This window comes from Podarcis gaigeae (assembly GCF_964106915.1).
Source record: "Podarcis gaigeae genome assembly, chromosome: 2".
NCBI classification, from domain to species: Eukaryota; Metazoa; Chordata; class Lepidosauria; order Squamata; family Lacertidae; genus Podarcis; species Podarcis gaigeae.
Window position 1 is genome coordinate 122,045,390 of NC_139679.1, and position 23,810 is coordinate 122,069,199.

The following is a 23,810-nucleotide window of genomic DNA, read 5'->3' on the forward strand; positions in this document are numbered from 1 at the left end:
ACTCTTGCTAAACTTCCCTATGCTCCCCACCCCAAAATTGTCCCGTGGAAAAGTTTAGAGCTCATTGCTGAGTTTTCACAAACATGTTTTCCTCCAGTCAGGCACCTGTGTATGGAGCCACAGAGATTTGGCACAGGTAATTCTTCCAGTTCGTAATTACGGAAATCATGGTGATTTATTCCTCTTCCTGCCAAAGCCCAAAGGTCACATTTGATGCTTGCAACAGAAACATCAGAATTGGAAGCAATTTTCTTGCACCAAAATGGCAGAGAATGGTGCATAAATATATCCTGTACCTCCAAGAACTTAGGCTGGGGTTTAAGGCAGGCAGGGATGCTGCCACTGCAGTTTAATATCAAATTTAATATCAGAAGCACTGGCTAGACTCCATCTGAATTAGCACTGGCCACAACTTTGGTCTTGTGAGTCTGTTTTGACTTCTTCGTAGAGAACAAAACAAAGGGAGGTGGGTGATTGTAGCAAACATGCCCACCCCAATATTGCTCTTGCTCCCCTGTGTAGCTTGTGGGATGCTGCAGGTAAAATGCCCATTGAATTTAGTGACAGATCAATATGATCCTTTGAATTATTACAGAGCAGGTGACCACCTCATCGGCGGGATCACATCTATGGTCAATCCTGTTGTCCAGCCAAGCAATTTCTCCCAGACTCCTCTGATCCACATTAAAATGTAAGTAACAATGCAGTGATGAAAGGGAGCATGGCTATTTCCTGACAGGTGTCCCTGATAAATCCAAGTTTCTCCTGATGTTCCCCCTGATTTGCCAACCAGGTATGATTCTGAATACTCACAGACATCATCATCTAGTTCCAACCATGCTTTTTTCACCAGCTGGTAAAGGTAAAGGGACCCCTGACCATTAGGTCCAGTCATGGTCGACTCTGGGGTTGCGGCGCTCATCTCGCTTTATCAGATATCAAGGAAATAAACAACTATCTGACTTTTAGAAGACATCTGAAGGCAGCCCTGTTTAGGGAATTTTTTTATGTTTGATGTATTTATCGTGTTTTTAATATTCTATTGGGAGCCACCCAGAGCGGCTGGGGAAACCCAGCTAGATGGGTGGGGTATGTATGTAACAACAACAACAACAACAATAATAATAATAATAATAATTTATTATTTATACCCCGCTCATCTGGCTGAGTTTCCCCAGCCACTCTGGGCAGCTCCCAATCAAGTATTAAAAACAATACAGTGTTAAATGTTAAAAACTTCCCTGAACAGGGCTGCCTTCAGATGTCTTTTAAGGATAGGATAGCTACTTATTTCCTTCACATCTGAAGGGAGGGCGTTCCACAGGGCGGGCGCCACTACCGAGAAGGCCCTCTGTCTGGTTCCCTGTAACCTTACTTCTCGCAATGAGGGAACCGCCAGAAGGCCCTCGGCGCTGGATCTCAGTGTCCGGGCTATTATTATTATCATTATCTCAATGGGACCCTTGCACTAAATAGCACATCAAATGTGAGATTAAATAATAACAAACACACACACGATTTGTGGCAAGCACATTGCAGGGTTTCAGCAGGAAGTGACAGGAAATGTAGTGATTGGAATGGAAGCAGTATGTGTACCCCAAAACGTTACCAATCACAAGCAGTATTGCAGAGCATTACGTACCAATTTTCTGACCAAACTGCGGGAGGCAGTGGAAGACAGAAGTGCCTGGCGTGCTCTGGTCCAGGGGATCACGAAGAGTTGGACACGACTAAACGACTAAACAACAACAACACGTACCAATATAAAGGTATAGGGCTTCTAACTCTGACTCTAACTCTAACTCTGATGGAGCATGAGTATCATTCTAAGATTAATCTCAAGAGGTTTCCAATCGCCTGGAAATACCCTTCAAGTTGCAGAATAAGGAATCGTTTTGTTAAATAGAGGGTGATACTATGATGCCGTGTATTCATAGAATCATAGAATCATAGAGTTGGAAGAGACCACAAGGGCCATCGAGTCCAACCCCCTGCCAAGCAGGAAACACCATCAGAGTACTCCTGACATATGGTCGTCAAGCCTCTGCTTAAAGACCTCCAAAGAAAGAGACTCCACCACACTCCTTGGCAGCAAATTCCACTGTCGAACAGCTCTCACTGTCAGTAAGTTCCTCCTAATGTTTAGGTGGAATCTTCTTTCTTGTAGTTTGGAACCATTGCTCCGTGTCCGCTTCTCTGGAGCAGCAGAAAACAACCTTTCTCCCTCCTCTATGTGAAATCCTTTTATATATTTGAACATGGCTATTCTTCCTTGCAGAAGACGGGAAACAAATTTACTCGACAATCTGGCATTCCTTTTTGCCATTCATGAGATCAACCAGGATCTCAGGATCTTGCCCAACATCACCCTGGGTTACAACATCTTTGAGAACTACTATAATGCAAGAATCACATACGATGCCATGGCAGACATATTATCTACCGGGAATGCAAATATTCCAAACTACAGGTGTGGAAGGCAGAATGACCTGCTGGCTGTCCTTGAAGGGGCTGATTCTGAGCTATCTGTCCATATTTCAAACATGCTGGGGATCTACAAAATTCCACAGGTGTGAGTTGTGTTACATTTTGCTTTAAAAGGCTCTTGGCTGTAAAGGAGATAAAACTTCTGCTAACCTCTCTAGCGCTCTCTCTCTCTCTCTCTCTCTCTCTCTCTCTCTCTCTCTGTGTGTGTGTTTTTAAAGTATTCTACCAGTTTATAGGTTGTGTTGAATTTCCCTCCCCTCACAGTACTGAGGTACAGGAGCTGCTAAGTCTTCATTATCAACTCAAATATGCACCAGTGTGGACTAATGAGAGTAAATTCAAAATGATAATATGTGGACAAGGGAGAAAACAGCCACACTTTGTCTAATGTGATGATCTTGCCTTCTATCCTTGTAGAATAATAATAATAATAATAATAATAATAATAATAATAATGTATATTATTTATACCCCTCCCACTCTGGGCGGCTTCCAACAGAACACTAAAATACAATAACCTATCAAACATTAAAAGCTTCCCTAAACAGGGCTGCCTTCAGATGTCTTCTAAAAGTCTGGTAGTTATTTTTCTCTTTGCCATCTGATGGGAGGGCGTTCCACAGGGCGGGTGCCACTACTGAGAAGGCCCTCTGCCTGGTTCCCTGTAACTTGGCTTCTTATAGCGAGGGAACCGCCAGAAGGCCCTCGGCGCTGGACCTCAGTGTCTGGGCAGAACGATGGAGGTGGAGACGCTCCTTGAGGTATATGAATATTAAGTATTCATTCACCCTAATCACATGCACTCTTCAGTTTATTAGTAAGCTTAGGTCAACAGGTTTTTGAGCTTTGCCCTGAAAACAAAGCGAAACATTAATCTCTTACGTTCCTTACCAGGTTAGTTACAGTTTTGTCTCCCATGACCGCAATGATAAAACTGAGTTCCCTTTTTTCTACCGGACGCTCCCAAAAGATGAATACCAATACACAGGGATTGTCAAGTTGCTCCTGCATTTCAGATGGACGTGGGTCAGTCTCTTTGCCCCAGAAAATGACAACGGAGAAAAGTTCCTGAGTGCCTTGACACCTATACTTGCCTCAAATGATATTTGTGTTGCCGTCTCACAGAGATTCCCAGAACTGATTGTGCCTGACTTGTCAATGACCCTCGATTCAGCTGTCCTATGGAAAGAAGTCAATGTATTTGTTTACTATGCAGAAATCCGCTCTTTCTACAATGGGATATACCTCATAAATATAATACTCAAACTGTTTATACAGCCTATTGACGGAAAGGTTTGGATCACGACAGCTTTGTGGGACCTCACCTCAACATTGTCTGACAGCAAGTTTCTCTTCCAGCACAGCCACTGGTTTTTTTCCTTCATAATCCAGACGAAGTATATTCCAAAACATGACAATTTCAAGCTGAGTCACATCACTCCTTACTTGAAGAAGGCCTTCCACTGTTTCTTTAAGAAGCATGTGTTGTCTGTGAAAGAACGGGAAAGATGTGAACAGAAATTGCCCCTGGATATGCTCGCACCAGCTCTCTCCCAAGACAACTACAATGCTTACAGGAGTATCCATGCCCTGGCGCATGCCTTAAGTGCTGCATATTCGTCCAGATTCAAGTGGTTGATGTTGGTTGAAGGAAGCAAGGTGGGACTTCAGAAGCTGCAAGCATGGCAGGTATGACCTTTTATCTCCACTGAAGACGATAAAATTGCTCCAATATGGAACTATGGAGTTTGGAATCATAGTTTTGGGAGGAGGATGTAGGCCTCTTGCACTTTGGAGGAAACTCAGACTGAGAGCATTCCTCACAGATGGTGGTCCAGTCTCAGCTTGAAGACCTCCAGCAAGGGAGAGCTGGCAGTTGTAATATACAGTTACTGGCTCACACTTGTGTACATGACAGGGCTAACCTGGGCCCTCAGCCCGTTAGCAGAGTGAGTGTGGCTTTTCAGGCTCTCAGCAGACTCTGCTTCCCCCTTTCTCAGTCTCTTTTGTCTTTGTGCTTCCTGGATCAAGAAGGAGCCATGTGGACATGGCTACCTGTAAATGGACGGAATCTCTCTAAAATGAGATTTTATAGCCTGCATCTTTGCTAACCCAAGTATTGCATGATCCGTTTGTAAGGAATAATAATGAGTAATAAATTTATTATTTATACCCCACCCATCTGGCAGGAAACAACGTGCTTGCCTTTTAGTTGTTTGGAACCTTTCTCATCTTCATTTTACTGCCAGTATTCATTTCTTGCAGCTTCAAGAAACCCTAGGAGTAAAATATCCACCTAATTGCAAAGCTAAGTCTCTGTGATTTATTCTAGCCTAGGTTTTTGTGTGGGGATTTGTTTAAAGGTGGGTGGGGGCAGATGTAAATCTAACCATGTTTCAGTATGCTCGCAGCTATCACCACTGTGCTAACTCTGCTATGAGAGAGTAATAATCTTTCATACCTCTCTCTTAAGCTCCTCTTAATGTTCAACAAACCTCCCTCTGTGTAACTATGTTGTTGTTGTTTAGTCGTTTAGTCATGTCCGACTCTTCGTGACTTCATGGACCAGAGCACGCCAGGCACTCCTGTCTCCCACTGTGTAACTATAGCCCTGCCCTTTGGGTATGCCCTATCAATTACCTCATCATTGTGGAGACAGATACCTATGTCATATCACCAGCATGCCTACTCATAGGCAAAGGCTCTTTATACCTCTCCTCTGTTCATAATATAAGGGAAGCTGGGTGTCTGTCAGGCTTCAGGGAGTTTGCTTCCTCCCCACTTTGGCAGTAGATAAGCAGAACAAAGGGAGAGGAGTCTTCTTACCAGTTAGAAGCTTTAACGATCACAGCGAGAGAACAAAGAATCCATTTCCTAGGAATGAAGGTGCTCCCAATTAAGGTTTCCACCCACTTCCTCCCTAGTCACCCATGTCACTACCGTGCCTTGTAACCTGATCCCGCAACCACTGTGCTTTCTGTGCTGCCACCTTATCTTTTTTTTTTTTTTAAAAAAATAATTTTTATTAACTGGCCAATCAAATCAAATCACATCACATAAATTCCAAATTACAAAGCCGAATTTTAAATTTTGTTGAGGGAACCCATATTTCAAGATCCGAAGGGGGATTCTGATCATCTTCTTGCCACTGCGTTAATGTCCAAATCAATCCAAACAAAGTTCATAATTCTATCCAGTTTTATCTTGCTGTTTCCACATCACATCTTGTTCACATATTTTCTCTTTTTTCTTTATGATCTCTTCTGATAGTCTCCTTAAGCCGATAAACACCAATAATAATCCTGTGTGAATTCTTCCAATCCTCAAATCAAGATTTGAGACGCTATCACTACCACTCTCCATGCTGCTCTGTTCCATCTGGAGCAGCCGGGGAGTTATGTGAGGCTGCTGTTTGTGGATTTTAGCTCTGCTTTTAACACTATCCTCCCCCATAGACTGGTGTCCAAGCTAGAGGCGATTGGACTCTCCAACTCCACCTGTCTCTGGGTTTTGGACTTTTTGTCAGAACGTTCTCAGAGGGTTAGAGTAGGGTCACATATGTCCACAGCCCTTAGCCTTAACACCGGCTCACCACAGGGTTGTGTGTTGAGTCCCCTGCTCTATACTCTCTATACGTATGATTGTACAGCCATTTATTCCAGCAACAAAATCATCAAGTTTGCTGATGACACTACGGTGGTGGGGCTCATTTCAGGAGGGGATGAGTCCGCCTATCGGGACGAGGTGGAGCGGCTTTGTGCTTGGTGTGGAGAGAACAATCTGGCTCTTAATACGACTAAGACCAAGGAATTGGTGGTGGATTACAGGGAAAAAAAGGCGGACATTCAGCCCTTGTATATCAACGGGGAACGGGTGGAGAGGGTGGCGGAATTCAGGTTTTTGGGAGTGACTATCGATCAGGGCATGACTTGGAGCGCAAATACCACTGCTCTGGTGAAGAAGGCCCAGCAGAGAATTTATTTCCTCAGACTTTTAAAGAAGAACAATCTGAGTGAGAGACTGCTGGTGTCCTTCTACCGAGGCTCCATAGAGAGCATTCTCACATACTGTATTTGTGCCTGGTTCTCCAGCTGTACAGCTAGGAAGAGGAAGGTGCTCCAGAAGGTCATAACCACAGCCCAAAGGATTATTGGTCATCCCCTCCCATCTTTGGAAGAACTGTACGATTCCCGTTGTCTTAGGAAAGCAAACAATATCCTGCAGGATGCATCTCACCCGGGACACAGTCTGTTTGTACTACTGCCTTCTGGCAGGAGATACAGAAACATCAAGTCAAGGACAAATAGACTGAAAAATAGTTTCTATCCAAGAGCTGTGGTCTTCTTAAATGCAGTAACTCGATAGTGTGACCTGGGAGTTTGATGGGTGTGGGTGTGGGTGTGGCTGGAATGTGGTTTGTTTGGTTGTTGTTGTTGTGTTGCTTTTGTTGTTTTTAAGGGATGGCATCCAATTTCGTTGCACTTGTGCAATGTTGCACTTGTGTAATGACAATAAAGAATCTATCTATCTATCTATCTAAGATGGTTTCCATATATCATCGCCTTCATAGATAACAGCGCTCTTTCCATCATTAATTACAGAACTGTCGTTCTTAAGTCCCACTGAGGAGTTTCACCCACAATATAAAAACAGCTCTATTTCTCTATTTCTCCTCTCAGACTTAAGTCCTCCGACAGAACTTCCCAATATGGCGACGGAATTTTTAACTGCGTCATTCCAAAGCCCTTATACATTCCATGCTCTTCTTAAAACATGCTTTGGTTCAAAAGTTTATCTCCACACAGCCTTAAATCCACAGCTTAAGTCCTTAAAACGACATTTCTGACTTGTGAAGGGGAGGGGGGGATTCTTGTTTCTGTGCTGCCACCTTATCTGCTCTTCTTGACCTTGGGCTGAGTGGATGAACGCTTTCTAGAGAAAGTGAGTCTGTTAACTCTCTCCCCCCCCCCAATGCTTCTCCTTCTAGCTGTTCCCCATCCAGTACTTCCCAGCTTCTGCCTTCTGAACTATGTCCCTCTGTAAACCACTCTTTCAAATCTATACTGTCCTCCTGCTTCTGGGAAGATTTGGGATCCTGATCAGTAGCAGGGGGAGACTCCCACCATTCCTCAGTGCAGCCCTCCTCAGCACGGTTCCTGACAGTGCCCACTTTTGGCACCCAATGAAATGTTGGCAAGTTTAAGCATTAATGTTCTGCAGAAGAGAGGCCTGGCCTGTACAAACAGGAAGAGTCTTATGTAAACTTTTGTGGGGATATTTACAGAGCTATTTAATGAGGTATCATAGGAAGTATTAGTAGACACCCATGGGTGCCAATGATTTGAATGTCAGCCTTTCCCAAAATGCCAAAGCAGAATGCAGGGATTCAAAAATGGACTGCTGGCTGTTGTTGTAATAGGTCAGTGTTTCCCAACCTTTTTTGGGCAAAGGCACACTTGTTTCATGAAAAAAAATCTCGAGGCACACCACCATTACAGCCCTGTGACGTCAGCGCGCAGCGTCACGCCGGGAGGGACGCATGAAAGTGTAAGTTTCAATTTTTTTCCCTCCCCCTTGCCTTCCTTCTGTGCCAACCGCCAAAAAGCCAAGAAAAAAGCCAAGACTTTAGGGCAGCAGGTCGACACGGAAGAAGCTCCTACCTAAGGACAGGTGCGACGGCCGTGTCCTCTTCTGCCACACTTGGCAGCCCTGCCTCACGGTCGTTACTCCCACCCTGATTTCTCCCCGCAGGTCGAGCGGCACAGGCAGCCCAATGTGTCCAGTCCAGACACAAGCCCCGCTTCCCCACTCTAGATCCTGAATGCGACCAAGTGCTCTGGACTCCCGAGCAGGGTGGGAAAGAGGACTCGCATCTGGTAGCCTCCGGGCTCCTCGCCTGCTCGAGGGATGGCATTGCAGGCAAGCTGCCGGCCGTCGCCATCGCCGCCCCCTCATGCGAGTGGACCTGCCCGGAGTGGTGGGCCGGGGGAGGCTCGCTCTCTGTGGGGATGTGGCCCGCACGCGCGGCCCCGCTTCCTCCTGCCCAGGGCTGAGCTCCTTACCCGTGATCTCGGTCTCGCACACGCGGATCCCACTTATTCCGAAGCTCGCGGCACTAGCCGGGGCTCTCACACCGTGCCAGGGCGAGGCGGCGCGGCCCACTGACGTCATCGCGGCTCGCCGCCGCCCTCAACTTCCCTGTTCCCTCCCCTCCCTCGGGTCGCCGTGGTTACCGAGGACTGCAAGCCGCTCGGGCGAGCGTGGGGCATTAAGTGGGAGAAGGAAAATTAAAATTAAAACTCGCCCGAAGGCCGCCTCTCCGGATATCTTTCGAATTTTTTAATTTTTCCCACGGCACACCAGGCAACGTCTCGCGGCACACTAGTGTGCCGCGGAACACCAGTTGGGAAACACTGTAATAGGTGCATATAAGCAAAACTAAAGATGGAGTACAATTCCAGAAGGATAGGACGCTCACTTCTCATTTTCTCTCTGTCATTCTAGTTTCACCATTTTCTGAGAAGCTTTGGATCTTACAATACTTCCCTGGATGGAGTGTATTTGGATGGAGACGGAGAACTGTCAGCCAATTTCGATATTTTGAACTGGGTTGTGTGGCCCAACACTTCAGTAGCTTCACGGAGAATTGGGAGTCTAGAGCGACAGGCATTCCCAGACAAAAGTTTCAGCGTTGATGGAGATGCTGCCATGTGGTTGAGGGGGATTAACCGGGTGAGGAAAGCCATAGAATTTAGAAATAAAGATTACAGTGGTACCTCGGGTTACTTAATTCGTTCCGGAGGTCCGTTCTTAACCTGAAACTGTTCTTAACCTGAAGCACCACTTTAGCTAATGGCATCTCCTGCTGCCACCGCGCCGCTGGAGCCCGATTTCTCTTCTTATCCTGAAGCAAAGTTCTTAACCTGAAGCACTATTTCTGGGTTAGTGGAGTGTGTAACCTGAAGTGTATGTAACCTGAAGCGTATGTATCCTGAGGTACCACTGTACTGTATAAAATATATTTGGGATGGTTTCTTTGCCCCTTAACCACACGTACTAAATGCCTTCAGAACACTGTCTCTTATTTGCAAGGACACCTTGTGACACTCTCACTCTACAGAAGTAAAGATCAGGGCTCGTCTCATCCTTAGACACATTATAGGTAATTTGATGGCACCATTATGCTACTGACACCCTCCACCAATGTTCTACAAAATACTTGGTTTTAAGCCCTGCTGCAGGGTGGATTTGATTTAAATCAAATTGATCTAAATCATGATTTAAATCACTAGTCAGTAAGACTTGATTTAAATATTATTATTTTTACAGAAAAATTCATTCTTGCTGGTATAATCTTAATATTTACAACCAGATGAAGGTTTCATTTTTGGAATAATAAATTTTTAATAATAAGTTTTTACAGTTACAGTGGTGCCTCGCAAGACAAAATTAATCCATTCCGTGAGGCTCTTCGTATAGCGGTTTTTTCGTCTCGCGAAGCAAGCCCATTGACATCTTAGCGGATTAGCGCTATTAGTGGTTTAGCGGCTTTTAGCGGATCAGCTGAGAAACGGCTTAGCGGCTTAGGAAAAGGGGGGGGAGGGAAAAAACCCCGCAGGAACTCGCAAGACATTTTCGTCTTGCAAAGCAAGCCCATAGGGAAATTCGTTTTGCGAAGCGCCTCCAAAACGGAAAACCCTTTCGTCTAGCAGGTTTTCCATCTTGCGAGGCGTTCGTCTTGTGGGGCACCACTGTATATCAAAAATTACTGATTTGGTTATACTATTAGAAATACATAGACAGTTATTGTGGTTTAATAAGTTAACTGTTTATATATGGACAACATTCTGCAGTAATTTATTGGAAGGAGGAAAAATAATCGTTTCCTTAATAACAATTTATTTAACTAAAACAATAACATTATAGCATATGTATCCATGTTTGTTAACAATAAAAAAAAAACAACTTAGACAGTTTTAGCTAAAAGGCGCAAGGAGATAGGATAATAATATATTAAGGATGGCATAACAAATACAGTGGTACCTCAGGTTAATTCAGTACTTAATTTGTTCCGGATGTCTGTTCTTAACTTGAAACTGTTCTTAACCTGAAGCACCGCTTTAGCTAATGGGGCCTCCCGCTGCTGCTGGGCCGCCGGAGCACGATTTCTGTTCTCATCCTGAAGCAAAGTTCTTAACCTGAAGCACTATTTCTGGGTTAGCGGAGTGTGTAACCTGAAGCATATGTAACCTGAAGCGTATGTAACCCGAGGTACCACTATAAAGTGAATAACGCAGCAGTAACAAAAATAATAGTAGGTAAAGAAGATCGCACATGGGTGGAGGGAAGTACTGGGCTGTGGGGGAGGGAGGTGAAGGGATTAATTGAAATTGTTCAAGACTGTTACAGGATTTAAGAGATTTAATTTTTTTATAGATTCTATAAGGAAAGGAGAAAGCAGTAATAAATATCAAATAAAGGTATCGGAGTGGAGATCAGTGTAAAGGAAAACACGAGACTTATGGTTTTGTTGCATATACTTTTATTTTGGAGTTGTCTGTTTATTTTGGAGTTGTTTGTTGTAAAGAATGTATATTATGTGCATAAAATAATACAGGATTACGGAAGGAGGGGACGACCCAAAAACAAACCATAGGGCTAAATGTTACCCATCAGTGATTCTGGGGATGGTGCTAAATAGACTAACCATGAAGGGATGAGTCACTGCCATTTGCTCATGAAAGCAGACCTGGAAGCAGAGGGTGACTGTTTGGTTTCCAAGTCTCCGACTCAGTTCTGTAGCTTTCCAACACACCCCAAACATTTTCCCCTCAATGTTCCTTCTCTTTGTGGTCAGCCGCTGCCCCCTTCAAGGTGCGCCAGAAGCTGCCCTCCTGGGTACGTCAAAGTGATTCAAGAAGGGAAGCCGCTTTGCTGCTATGCGTGTGCTCTGTGTCCTGAAGGGACCATCTCCGCTCAGGAAGGTAAGCGGGGATTATTTACAGATTGTTCTCTTTTGAAAGAAAACTACATGAAAATGATGTATAGATGGTATGTAACACCAGTACAGATAGCAAAAATGTATAAAACTGGGTCAAACATACCGTATTTTTCACTCTATAGGACGCACCTGGCCATAGGACGCACCTTGTTTTAAAGGGGGAGAACAAGGGAAAAAAATTCTCCCCCTCTCTGCTCAGCGCCCCTTCAGCAAAGTGGCAGGAGAAACGGAGCCCCTTCCATTTCTCCTCCCACTTCGCTGAAGGGGCGCTGCGCAGCTCTCCCTCTCTGCTGAAGCCAGCAGAGTCTTGCTCTCCTGGCTTCAGCAAAAGGAACCTGAAGCCTCCGGAGCGAAGCAGGAGCTCCCGCTGCGCTCCGGAGGCTTCAGGCGGCTATCCCAGTTGTTGTGCACCGACCCCTCTCGCTCTCCAGGCTTCAGCGAAAGCAACGCGAAGCCTCTGGAGCGCGGAGGAAGCGCTCCCTCTGTGCTTCAGAGGCTTCATGTTGCTATCGCTGAAGCCAAGGAGCCTGCATTCGCTCCATAGGACGCACACACATTTCCCCTTAATTTTTGGAGGGGAAAAAGTGCGTCCTATAGAGCAAAAAATACGGTATGTTGGAAATGTAAAGAAAAGGAAGGGACCTTTCATCATATGTGGTGGGAAAGCAGAGAATTTTTTTAAAAAATGGGAAATGATATATAATGAGTTGAAGAAAATGTTTAAAATGGCATTTGTAAAAAACAACAACAACCAGAAGCATTTTTGTTAAGGATTGTAGGACAAGATCTGCCAAGGAAAATAAAGAACTTATTTATGTATGCTACAACAGCGGCAAGAGTCTTGATAGCACAAGAATGGAAGAATGACGTAACCCCAACAAAAGAACAGTGGCAAGAGAAATTGATGAACTATGCAGAACTAGTTAAATTGACATACAAATTGTGAGATAAGGACATCTGTGCCTTCAAAGAAGAATGGGAACTTTTTACAAATTACTTAAAAAGACAACAAAATGAACTGGACTCCTTGGCAGGTTTTGAATAAACATACACAAATTTAGTGAGGGTCAACATAGTAGATAGATAATACAAGGATGTATACAATTTTACAATATGCAGAGAACAACATGAGTTGAGAAATCAGAGAGAGGAGCTGAGGTAAGTCTTGTGGGGTAGGGAGGGTTTGTTGGGGAGGTGGGAGAGAAAAAGGGGGAAAATAATGAAGGTGGGGAGGTGGGAGAGAAAAAGGGGGAAAATAATGAAGATGATTTGTTTTGAAAATTTGTTATGTTGAAATTGTTAATAAAATTATATATATATATATATATATATGAAGGTAAGGGGGGATTGTAGAGGGAAAGGTATGTAAGTGAAATATACTCAGAGTCGCAAAGTGATTTCATGCTCTTTATTCAGCTCATAGTGGTGAGGAGGAATGAATGAAAGTCCCCTCAAAGTATCTGCTTTATATACATTATTTACACAATGGGCTGCACATGATTGGCTAATTCTGGAATTCTATTGTAAGCCAATCAGGTTGTGGATTCACTTATATCTGGAGCATGATTGGGTGGTTCCTGCCAACCAATCATACTGCTGCATTGTTCTAGGACCAATCAGACGGCTGCATTCTGAATCCTATTGTTCTAGGACCAATCAGACTGCTGCAATTTGGATCCTATTGTTCTAGGACCAATCAGACTGCTGCAGTTTGGATCCTATTCAATTCAGTACATAACAATAAGAAACTGCCTTCCACTATATCAGATCATTGGCCCATCTTGCTGCGTGTTGACTGACAGCTGCTCTTCAGGCGACGTGTGGAGATGCTGAGGACTGAATTGGGGCCTTTCTTCATGCAGAGTAGATACTATGGCCCTCACTCCCCAAATAAGCAGCACCAGCCTGTGCTAACTGTCAGTGTCGTCTAAAAACAGACTTGAAAGGATCCTTGTGTAGTTTTTATTATTTTATTATTTTATTTCTACACTGCCCTGTACCCGAAGGTCTCAGGGTGTTTCACACAAAAGACCACACACATCACATCAAATCAAAACAACAACCCAACAACCGCCCCCCAAAAGAGGCAGCATTCAGAAAAAGGGAATAATAATAATAATAATAATAATAATAATAATAATAATAAATTTTATTTATACCCTGCCCTCCCCGACCAGAGCCGGGCTCAGGGTGGCTAACACCAGTAAAATTACAGTAAAAACATAATGCTGGGAGGGAAGAATTTAAAATACAGGTTAAAATGCAATTTAAAATGCAGCATCATTTTAAAAGTGGCCCCTAGATCAAAACCATAAGGGGAGGGAAACATAAGGGTGAGACTGAGGCCAAACCAAAGGCCAGGTGGAACAGCTCTGTCTTGCAGGCCCTGCGGAAAGATGTCAAGTCCTGCAGGGCCCTGGTCTCTTGTGACAGAGTGTTCCATCAAGTCGGGGCCAGCACTGAAAAGGCCCTGGCCCTAGTTGAGACCACCTTGCGACTTGGGACCTCCAAAATGTTGTCATTTGTGGACCTTAAGTTCCTCCGTGGGGCATACCCGCAGAGGCGGTCCCATAGTGTCAGAGCCACCCGAGGTCCCAGCTCACAAGAGACCAAAGTCCAGTCCAGGATATATACAAAAGGTTTTATTGAAGATCATTCTTGGCTTTACATCCGAGCTCCGTGGCTCTACGTCTGTTACCCTTAGATCGGTGAAGTCCCCTCGGAGTCCGTCCCGCCTCTGCACCAGTTTAAGAGGCTTGTGCTGGTCCACCTCTTCCTCTCCTTCCTTTTCCGCAGGGTCTTCCTGCCTCCCTGTGTTCCCTCCCTCCGGGACTCTCCAGAGGCTGAATCCTCTGACGGCTGCTCCCCCCTCCTTCGCGCTTTGGGACCAGGCTCCTCCCCAGGACTCTCCTCACTTCTGCGCGCCTCCACATTTGAACTTGGCGCGCGTACGTTGCTTCTGACCTTCCTTTCGACAGTTACGCTACTCTCGGTACTACACTCCGCCCCTTCCGGCAGGACGTCTTGCTCCGAACTCCTTCCCCTCTCTGCTTCCTGTCCTGCTCTTTCTGACACACTGGTAACCCCACCTCCTTCACTCCGTTCCGACGGAGGAGCCGGTCCCGGTCTCCAACTCCCACTGGGGGTTCCCCCTTCGCTCCTCTGTTCCTGACTGCTTCCCCCTCTATCGCCCCTTGGCCTGACCAGGGGGGCTCCCTTTTGGGAATCCTCCGAATCGCTTGACGGACTCAGCGACAACCTCGGGTCGTTGTCGTCCTCCTCCTCATCGCCCTGGGATCCTTCCCCCTCGCTCTCTGTCTCCTCCCTCACCTGCGCCTCTCTCCCTGAAACCCTGACATCCATCCCCCCCTCGAAGCCCCCCCTTCCCCCCTCCCGCCCATCGGGTGCAGGTTGTGGGAGCTGCAGCTCTTCGTAGATAGATGCAGGATACAGTTCGTGTACTTCCATGTCCTCTGTTTGCAGTTCGGTGTATGAGTGTTCGAATTTGGGTTCTTCACCCAAAGTGTTCTCATCTCCCTCTTCCATTGCCACTTCGTCTGGTGCTGCCGGCCAAGTTCCCGTCAGCCATTTCCTGCGCCAGTCCTCCTCTGGTTGCTCGTCCCACCAATAAGAGGGTTCTGTGTCCACCCCTGAGCACGATCCCCTGGGCGGGCTTGATTCTGGCGTTCTCTCCTCGGCGGAAGAAAAACCCCGGAAAGTACTGTCTGAAAGTGTGGGCGTAAAGAGCCAGTCATCAAAGTACTCGGCTGGCATGGGTCTATGCGGGAAAAGGGCATGGAACTCGTCTTTTAGAAGAGGTTCGTCTAAAGCGTAGTCTGGCACCCAACTGTTGGCACTGGTTGGTGTACCCTCTCTGACTAGAAAGTATTCTACCCCCTCTTCCCCCCATCTCGAGTCCAGGATTTCTGTGACCTCGTTGAGTGGTTCGGCCCTAGGCGCCCTCTCCCTCTCCGGTGCCTTAGTGTGTGGGTCCGGTACTGTGTCAGACTCCTGAAATCTGTGCGGGGCCTTGTAGGGAGCGAGCACCGACCTATGAAAGACCGGGTGCACTCTGGAACCTTCGGGGAGGGCCAGTCGAAAAGCTACAGGGTTGATTCTAGCCTCCACCTGGTACGGCCCCAGCTGCCTGTGCCCTAGTTTCTTCTTAGCCAACGACTTGGCTGGCATCGCTTGGGCTGCTAACCATACCCAGTCCCCCACCTGGATGTCCTCCCCCACTCTCCTGTTTTTGTCTGCCTGCACCTTATATGCTTGTTTGGCTAGCTCCAAATGTCTCCGCAGCTCTTCGTGCACCTCCTGCAGCTCTGCTGCAAACTGGTCGGCCTCTTGCGGCACCCCCTCTCCCGGTGCTACGAAGCCTGGGAAGGTTCTGGGATGACGACCATTGTTCGCGAAGAACGGCGTCACCCCCGTGGACGCGTGCTTTGTGTTGTTATAGGCAAACTCTGCCATCGGCAGGTAGTCCACCCAAGCTGCAGGTCGCTGATTGGCATAACATCTCAGGTACTGCTGCATGATCGCGTTGACCCTCTCAGCTTGGCCGTTGGTCTGTGGATGTCTCGCCGACGTTAGGTTGATCTTGATGTGCAGGATACCTAGAAGCTTCTGCCAAAAATTGGAAACAAACTGGCGCCCCCTGTCGGACAGGATGGACTGCGGCAGCCCATGCACCCTGAACACGTGGTTGATGAAGAGTTTGGCAGTCTGTTCCACCGTCGCCACCTTGGCGCATGGAATGAAGTGCGCCATCTTGGTGAACAGGTCCACTACCACCAGTACCGCCGTCTTCCCTCTGGAGCTGGGCAGGTCAGTAACGAAGTCCAGGGCTACCCTCTCCCACGGTTGCTGTGGTGTTTCCAGCGGTTCCAGTAGCCCCGCTGGTTTCTGGTGTACTGGCTTGGACCTTTGACAAGTGTCACACCTGGCGACGTAATCCGCTACCTCTCCACGCATCCGGGGCCACCAAAAGTCTCTTGCCACCAGTTCCATTGTCTTCTCCTTGCCGAAATGGCCCGCACTGGGGGCGTCGTGCAACTGCTGCAGAACCTTTGCGCGGAGCTCGTCGCTTGGTACGTAGAGGGCACCTTTGCGAGTTAACAGCCCGTCGCGTAGTTGGAACTCATCGTCGCTCTGCAAACCTCTGCGCAACTCCTCCATCTTGGATTGTGCGAACTGATCTACTTGCAACGCTCGTCGCACCGCGTCCAGGTCTACTGTGATGGCAGCGCACGCCCACGCCTGCAGTGCGAAAATGTGCTTGGCTGCTACTGGCGCCGCTTCATCGAGATATTGCGGCTTCCTGGAGAGCGCATCGGCTATAACGTTGGAATCTCCCGGGATGTACTCTATCCGGAAGTCGAAGTCCGCGAAGAATTCCGCTCAGCGCATGTGTCTTTGGCTCTGGAGCTTCGCTGTGCGCCAATACTCTAGGTTCTTGTGATCCGTGCGGACCTGTACTGTGTGCTTGGCTCCTATGAGGAAGTGTCGCCACGCTTTGAAAGCTGCGTGAATGGCTAACAGCTCCCTGTCCCATATGGTGTAGTTTTGCTCCGCCTTGCTGAGCTTTCGGGAGTAAAAGGCACCGGGTCTCCAGTTCCCTTGCGAATCTTCTTGCAGGAGTACGGCTCCAACCGCTCTGTCTGACGCGTCGGTTTCTACTCGCATGGGCCTGCCTGGATTCACATGCAGCAGCTGCTCCTCGGAGGCGAAAAGGCTTTTAAGCTTCCGAAAAGAGCGCTCCGCCTGTTCCGTCCAAACGAACTTCTTCTTCTTGGAACTTAGAGTGTCCGTGATCGCTGCCGTCTCCTTTGCAAAACCTCTGATGAATTTGCGGTAGAAATTGGCGAAGCCGACGAATCTCTGGACTTCCTTCCGATTGCGTGGGCTCTTCCAGTCCAACACCGCGCGGACCTTGACGCTGTCCATGGCCAGCCCCTTGTCGGACAGCTTGTAGCCTAGGAAATCCACCTCCGTCACATCAAACTGGCACTTCTCTAACTTGGCGTAGAGCCTGTTCTCCCGTAGTCTCTGCAGGACTTCCTTTACGTCCCTCTCATGGGCCTCTTCTGTTTCCGAAAAGATCAGGATGTCATCGAGAAAACACACACATTTCTTGTAGAGGAGTCCCGCTAGCACGTGATGCATAAAGGCTTGGAAGACGTGAGATCCATTTTGGAGACCAAACGGCATAACTCTGTATTCATACGTGCCCAGAGGCGTGAACATGGCCGTCTTCCACTCATCGCCCTCCCGGATGCGTATGAGGTTATACGCTCCACGCAGATCCAATTTGGTGAAGATCTTCCCCTTCCGCACGGTCGCTAGGAGATCATCAATCTTGGGCATGGGAAAGGCCTTGGGTTTGGTCATACTGTTTATGGTTCTATAGTCCACAATGAGTCTTTTTTGGGGCGTGTCCTTCTTCTTCACAAAGAACACAGGACTGCCCCCCACTGCTTTAGATTCCCGGATGAATCCACGCTTCAAATTGTGCTCTATGAACTCTCTGAGTTCTTGCATCTCGTCCTCAGACATGGAATACAGTTTCGCAGTCGGCAGCTGCGCCCCCGGCAACAGGTCGATCGCACAATCATAAGGTCTGTGGGGCGGCAACCGGTCAGCTTCCTTCTCGCAGAAAACCTCCAGGAACCCCTCGTACTTACTAGGTACTGCCTGCACCATGCCAAGTCGCAGCTGCTGCTCAGCCCCCTCCTCCTGGCAGGACTGGATGCAATTTTGAGCACAGTACGATGAGCAAAAGGTGATTTGACGTTGGTACCACGCTACAGCAGGACTGTGTCTCTCCAGCCAACTCATGCCTAATACTATAGGCGTGTCAGACAGGTGGGTGACATTGAAGCTAATGACTTCTCGGTGATCTCCAATACGCATCACCATGGGAGGTGTCTGTTGCACAACTTGCCCTCCTAGCAATTTCCTGCCATCCACCGTGACTACGTTCAGAGGCGTTGTCGCGGGCAGAAGCGCTATGCGATGCTGCTTGACGAATTGCATCCCCACGAAATCCGTGTTGCTGCCAGAATCGATCGTGATGGGTACTTCTAGGGTGGTTCCATTTGGCAACTGAAGTGTTGCGGTGAGCTGCACCGCTGGCTTGGGCGGTAAAGGGTCTGTGGGTTGCAACTGCGCTGGGGACTGTTCTATAGACTCGCCTGGCTGAGCCCCAGCAACTCTGCTTCCAGCCAGGCACTGTCGTTTCCCTGAGGTTCCTCTTCTCGGATCATTTCTGCTGCTACTGTTGCTAAAGCTGCAGTGTGCTTCTGGAGCCTCTGGGGGCACTCTTTCGCCATGTGCTGTGCACTGTCACAGATGTAATACTTCCTGGTCCCTCTAGGAGTCTTCGCCTTTACTGCACCGGAAGCTGGGGCTCTGGCTGCTGCTTGAGCCTTAGCACCACCAATTTCCATTGGCTCCTCTCCCTGCCTCACCAGCGGCGAGGGATGTGCCTGGCCAAAGTCCCTGGGGGTGAAAGGAGACGTCCTTGCTGGTGCACGCGCCTGACGTCCCTCCTCATTGTGCCAAGGACGTTCCTCGTGTCGTATCCCTATCGCAAGAGCCCTCTGCACCACCTCCTCCAGGGTCTGAGGTCTGTCGCCCCTGGCAAGTTCATCCTTTATGGGACCGCTGAGACCCTCCCAGAACAAATCCCTCACAGGTGTGCAGTCTTTTCCCCAGCGCAACGCAGTTAGTAACGTGAAAAATCTGGAATGGTACTGACGCACAGTGGCTTTGCCTTGCCGCAGTCCAAATATTTCCCTGCGTGCAAGATCCAGATCCACAGTTGACTGGAAGCAAGCATCCATCGCTTTAATGAATTCAGCAGAATTGCGGCGGGCAGGGCCATCTTCGCGCCACAAATTGCGCAACCACGCTCTGGCCTCCCCATGCAAGTGAGAAATAATAAATCCGACTCTCTCCTCCTCATCTTTAAAGTCATTACGAAGCAAGTGCAGTGCATACAAGACGTCTGCTCTGAAACTGGGGTAGTGCTTCAGGTTCCCATCGAAGTGGGTGACTAGACTGCCCCCCCCCGCCTTCCAAGTCCAATTCCCTCTGATCTGGACCCTGGGAACCCTTCCCTGCTTGCACGCTCCCACCTTGTTTGCAGGTCCTGGCAGTGCTTCTCCACTTCGTCATGCTTCTTCTGAGACGCAATGACTGCAGCGGTGAGTTCGGAAACTGTAGTTTGCAGCGCTGTCAGCTGTTCCTCCGCACTCATGGCTGTCACCGTTCGTGAGCTTTGCAAAAAAAAAAATTTTTGCGTTCTTGGTGAGGGGACTTACTGTCAGAGCCACCCGAGGTCCCAGCTCACAAGAGACCAAAGTCCAGTCCAGGATATATACAAAAGGTTTTATTGAAGATCATTCTTGGCTTTACATCCGAGCTCCGTGGCTCTACGTCTGTTACCCTTAGATCGTTGAAGTCCCCTCTGAGTCCGTCCCGCCTCTGCACCAGTTTAAGAGGCTTGTGCTGGTCCACCTCTTCCTCTCCTTCCTTTTCCGCAGGGTCTTCCTGCCTCCCTGTGTTCCCTCCCTCCGGGACTCTCCAGAGGCTGAATCCTCTGACGGCTGCTCCCCCCTCCTTCGCGCTTTGGGACCAGGCTCCTCCCCAGGACTCTCCTCACTTCCGCGCGCCTCCACATTTGAACTTGGCGCGCGTACGTTGCTTCTGACCTTCCTTTCGACAGTTACGCTACTCTCGGTACTACACTCCGCCCCTTCCGGCAGGACGTCTTGCTCCGAACTCCTTCCCCTCTCTGCTTCCTGTCCTGCTCTTTCTGACACACTGGTAACCCCACCTCCTTCACTCCGTTCCGACGGAGGAGCCGGTCCCGGTCTCCAACTCCCACTGGGGGTTCCCCCTTCGCTCCTCTGTTCCTGACTGCTTCCCCCTCTATCGCCCCTTGGCCTGACCAGGGGGGCTCCCTTTTGGGAATCCTCCAAATCGCTTGACGGACTCAGCGACAACCTCGGGTCGTTGTCCTCCTCCTCCTCATCGCCCTGGGATCCTTCCCCCTCGCTCTCTGTCTCCTCCCTCACCTGCGCCTCTCTCCCTGAAACCCTGACACATAGGTACGTGGGTAGACTGATCGGGTCAGGCAAAGGCCTGGTTAAAGAGGAATGTTTTTGCCTGGCCCCTAAAGGTGTATCATGAAGGCGCCAGGCAAATCTCCCTGAGGAGAGCATTCCACAGATGGGGAGCTGCTGCAGAGAAGGCCCCGCTCTCGTGTTGCCACCCTCCGCACCTCTCGAGGAGGCACACGAAGAAGGGCATCAGATGATGATAGGGTACATTCATAAGAGGCGGTCCTTGAGGTATTGTGGTACTGAGCCGTTTAAGGCTTTATAGGTCAAAACTAGCACTTTGAATTGAGCCTGGAAAATAATTGGTAGCCAGTGCTCCCTCCCCACATAGCAGCTCCAACACGTGCTGTTAGTGTTGTCTAAAAATAGACTTGAAATGATCCTTATATAATTTTTCACCTAGCAACAAGCTTTGTCCCAGAAAAAGGTCTTCCCCAGCAAGTTTCCTTAGCAACAGACATCTTTATTAGACATGCTCTGAAAGAGATATTGATAACTGATGTGTACATAAAATATGTCTTGGGGATAATGAAGTCACTCTTGCTCTTTTCAGATGCAAATCACTGCACTGAATGTTCAGAAGATCAGTATCCAAACAAGGATCAAGATCAATGTGTGCCCAAGATTATCACCTTCCTATCCTTTAACAAATATATGGGGATTCTCTTGGCTTCTGTTGCAATATACTTGACCTTTTCCACAGGATTTATTTTGGGAATCTTCATTAAGTACAAAGAAACTCCTATTGTCAAAGCCAACAACCGGGACCTCTCTTTCATCCTCCTCATCTCCCTCCTGCTTTCCTTTTTGTCCTCCTTCCTCTTCATCGGCCGGCCAAGAAGAGCAACCTGTCTTCTCCGACAAACAGCCTTCAGCATCATCTTCTCTGTTGCCGTCTCTTCTGTGTTGGCAAAAACCATCACTGTGGTGCTGGCCTTTCTGGCCACGAAGCCAGGGAACAAGGTGAGGAGATGGCTGGGGAGGAGTCTGGCCAACTCCATTGTCATTTCCTGCTCCGGTGTCCAACTTGTCATCTGCACCATCTGGCTGGCCATGTCTCCCCCTTTCCCGGAGTCTGACATGCACTCCCAGCCCCGAGAGATCACCCTGCAGTGTAATGAAGGATCTGTTGCCATGTTTTACACTGTCCTTGGCTACATGGGCTTCCTGGCTGCCATCTGCTTCATGGTGGCTTTCCTAGCCAGGCAGCTGCCAGGGTCCTTCAATGAAGCCAAGCTGATCACCTTCAGCATGCTGGTCTTCTGCAGTGTTTGGGTGTCCTTTGTTCCCACCTACCTGAGCACCAAGGGGAAATACATGGTAGCCGTGCAGATCTTCTCTATGTTGGCCTCCAGTGCTGGGCTTCTGGGCTGCATCTTCATTCCTAAGTGCTACATTATTGTGCTGAGGCCTGATCTGAACACGAAGGAGCATCTGACCACAAAAATGAAATAAGGCATCTGATTTTGTAATTTTTTTAAAAAATGAGCTGTCAAATAATTTTTCATTATAAAGTTAATTGTAATTGCATTGAATCTTTGTTTCAAGAAAGATAAACAGATAAAGATGCCAAAATTATATCCACATTGAGAACCAGCATACTGCTTCTGCTAGTTATCATGGCTAGCAGTGACTATTTGCTTAATTTCTTTCTGAAGCCATACCATCCATCCATCTCTCTCTCTCTCTCTCTCTCTCTCTCTCTATCTATCTATCTATCTATCATCTATCTATCTATCAATCAATCATCTATCTATCTATCATCATCTATGTATCTATCTAAATGTATAGCAAAAAGAAGAGAGATTATCTGGTGACATTCAATTAAGTTTCAGTCAGAGCTTACTCATTTAAATTAACAGATGTAACTTAGTCACACTCATTAATTTGAATGAGTTGCACAAATACCAAATAAACAGGGAGCATATTGCTTTATCTGTATCCTGTTTCTTTTTATCTTAAACAATAATTTAACCTCTCAAATTTTGATGACTAATATCCAGCCCAGTAGCAACCCCCCCCAACCTACTTGCCTTGTGAGCGAAGGCAATGGGCAATGGGAGTGAAGTCAAACCATTGGAGAGTTACATCGCCTGCTGTGGCTGTAGAGACCAATACAGGAGAGGCGTGTTTTGTTGCAGCTGGGGCAGAAGCAGGCATCAGGTTGCGCTGATGCCCAGATCACAAGAGAACACAGAAACCTTGTAAGATGCTGGATGCTGCTGGAGTTGGTTGGCCAAATGCAGGCGACAAAAAGCCAAACACCCCTCGTGACAACCAAATGAAAGTGATTATTGGGACATGAACAACTCTGCTTGCAAACAGATATAAAATTTACAAAATACAAGTTGCCCAAGGTTGTGGCCAGTGAAAGAAAAATAAACCATACTGAGGCCCTATCTATGTTATAAGTTTATAGCACTATTTAACCATCCAGCTTTCTGTCTAGCTAGAACCCAGAAAACTGCAGCATTCTGTTGACCACCAGTCAAATTACCTATATGAATTGTGAATAATCATTCCACCCCAATATTTGTGAGGCCTTCACTGATGACGCTCATCGGATGCCGCAATCCTCTCTTCATGGTCTGGGATTACTTGCACCTACCAGGACCTTTCAGTAGTTGCATGAGGTTGTCCTTCAGTTGCTTCTGCTGAGGAAGTTTCCAACAAGCCACAGGGCCTTTTCGGTTGTGGCTCCCCACTTGCAGAATGCTACCAGTGAAGTCCACCTGGCACCATTTTAGTGCCTGGCAAGACTTTTCTGTATTTGATGGATTAGGATGATTTGTCTACTTATGATATTTTTTTTGTTGCCCTTTCACTGGGCTTCACGTTACCTTTTTATTGTAATGCTTTTCAGATCTTATGCTTTCAAATTCTGTAAGTCACTTGGATATATATATATTTTTAATGTGTCAGGTGATCAGTACATTGAGTGGATAATAAAAAACCCCACCCCATCAATTGTTCATTTCCACCCCCCCTTCCCAACACATCTTAGTTTTGGCCTTCCATATTTGCTCTTCAACAGGGGCACCACTGACACCCCAAGCTTGACTAAGATATTAATTCCAGAGTCAGGGAAGCAGCAAAAAGGAATTAGCAGGGCCCTCCCTATTGTTACGGTTCATAAGAAAGAAAGTCCAGTGCCCTCCTTGGCAAACGTACCAGGGAGTCAAACATGCTACAAGAAC

General features: G+C 47.5%; 1 protein-coding gene across 1 annotated transcript; it reads left to right on the forward strand.

Moving 5' to 3' along the window:
• Positions 1–22,068, forward strand: LOC310837380 (vomeronasal type-2 receptor 26-like; the record flags this gene model as incomplete). Its single annotated transcript, XM_083723908.1, has 6 exons — positions 1–136; positions 596–691; positions 3,504–4,176; positions 8,992–9,219; positions 11,345–11,471; positions 21,167–22,068. The coding sequence occupies exons 1-6, from the start codon at positions 84–86 to the stop codon at positions 22,066–22,068; spliced, it is 2,079 nt and encodes a 692-aa protein (XP_083580034.1). The 5' UTR covers positions 1–83.
• Positions 22,069–23,810: the final 1,742 nt, after the last annotated feature.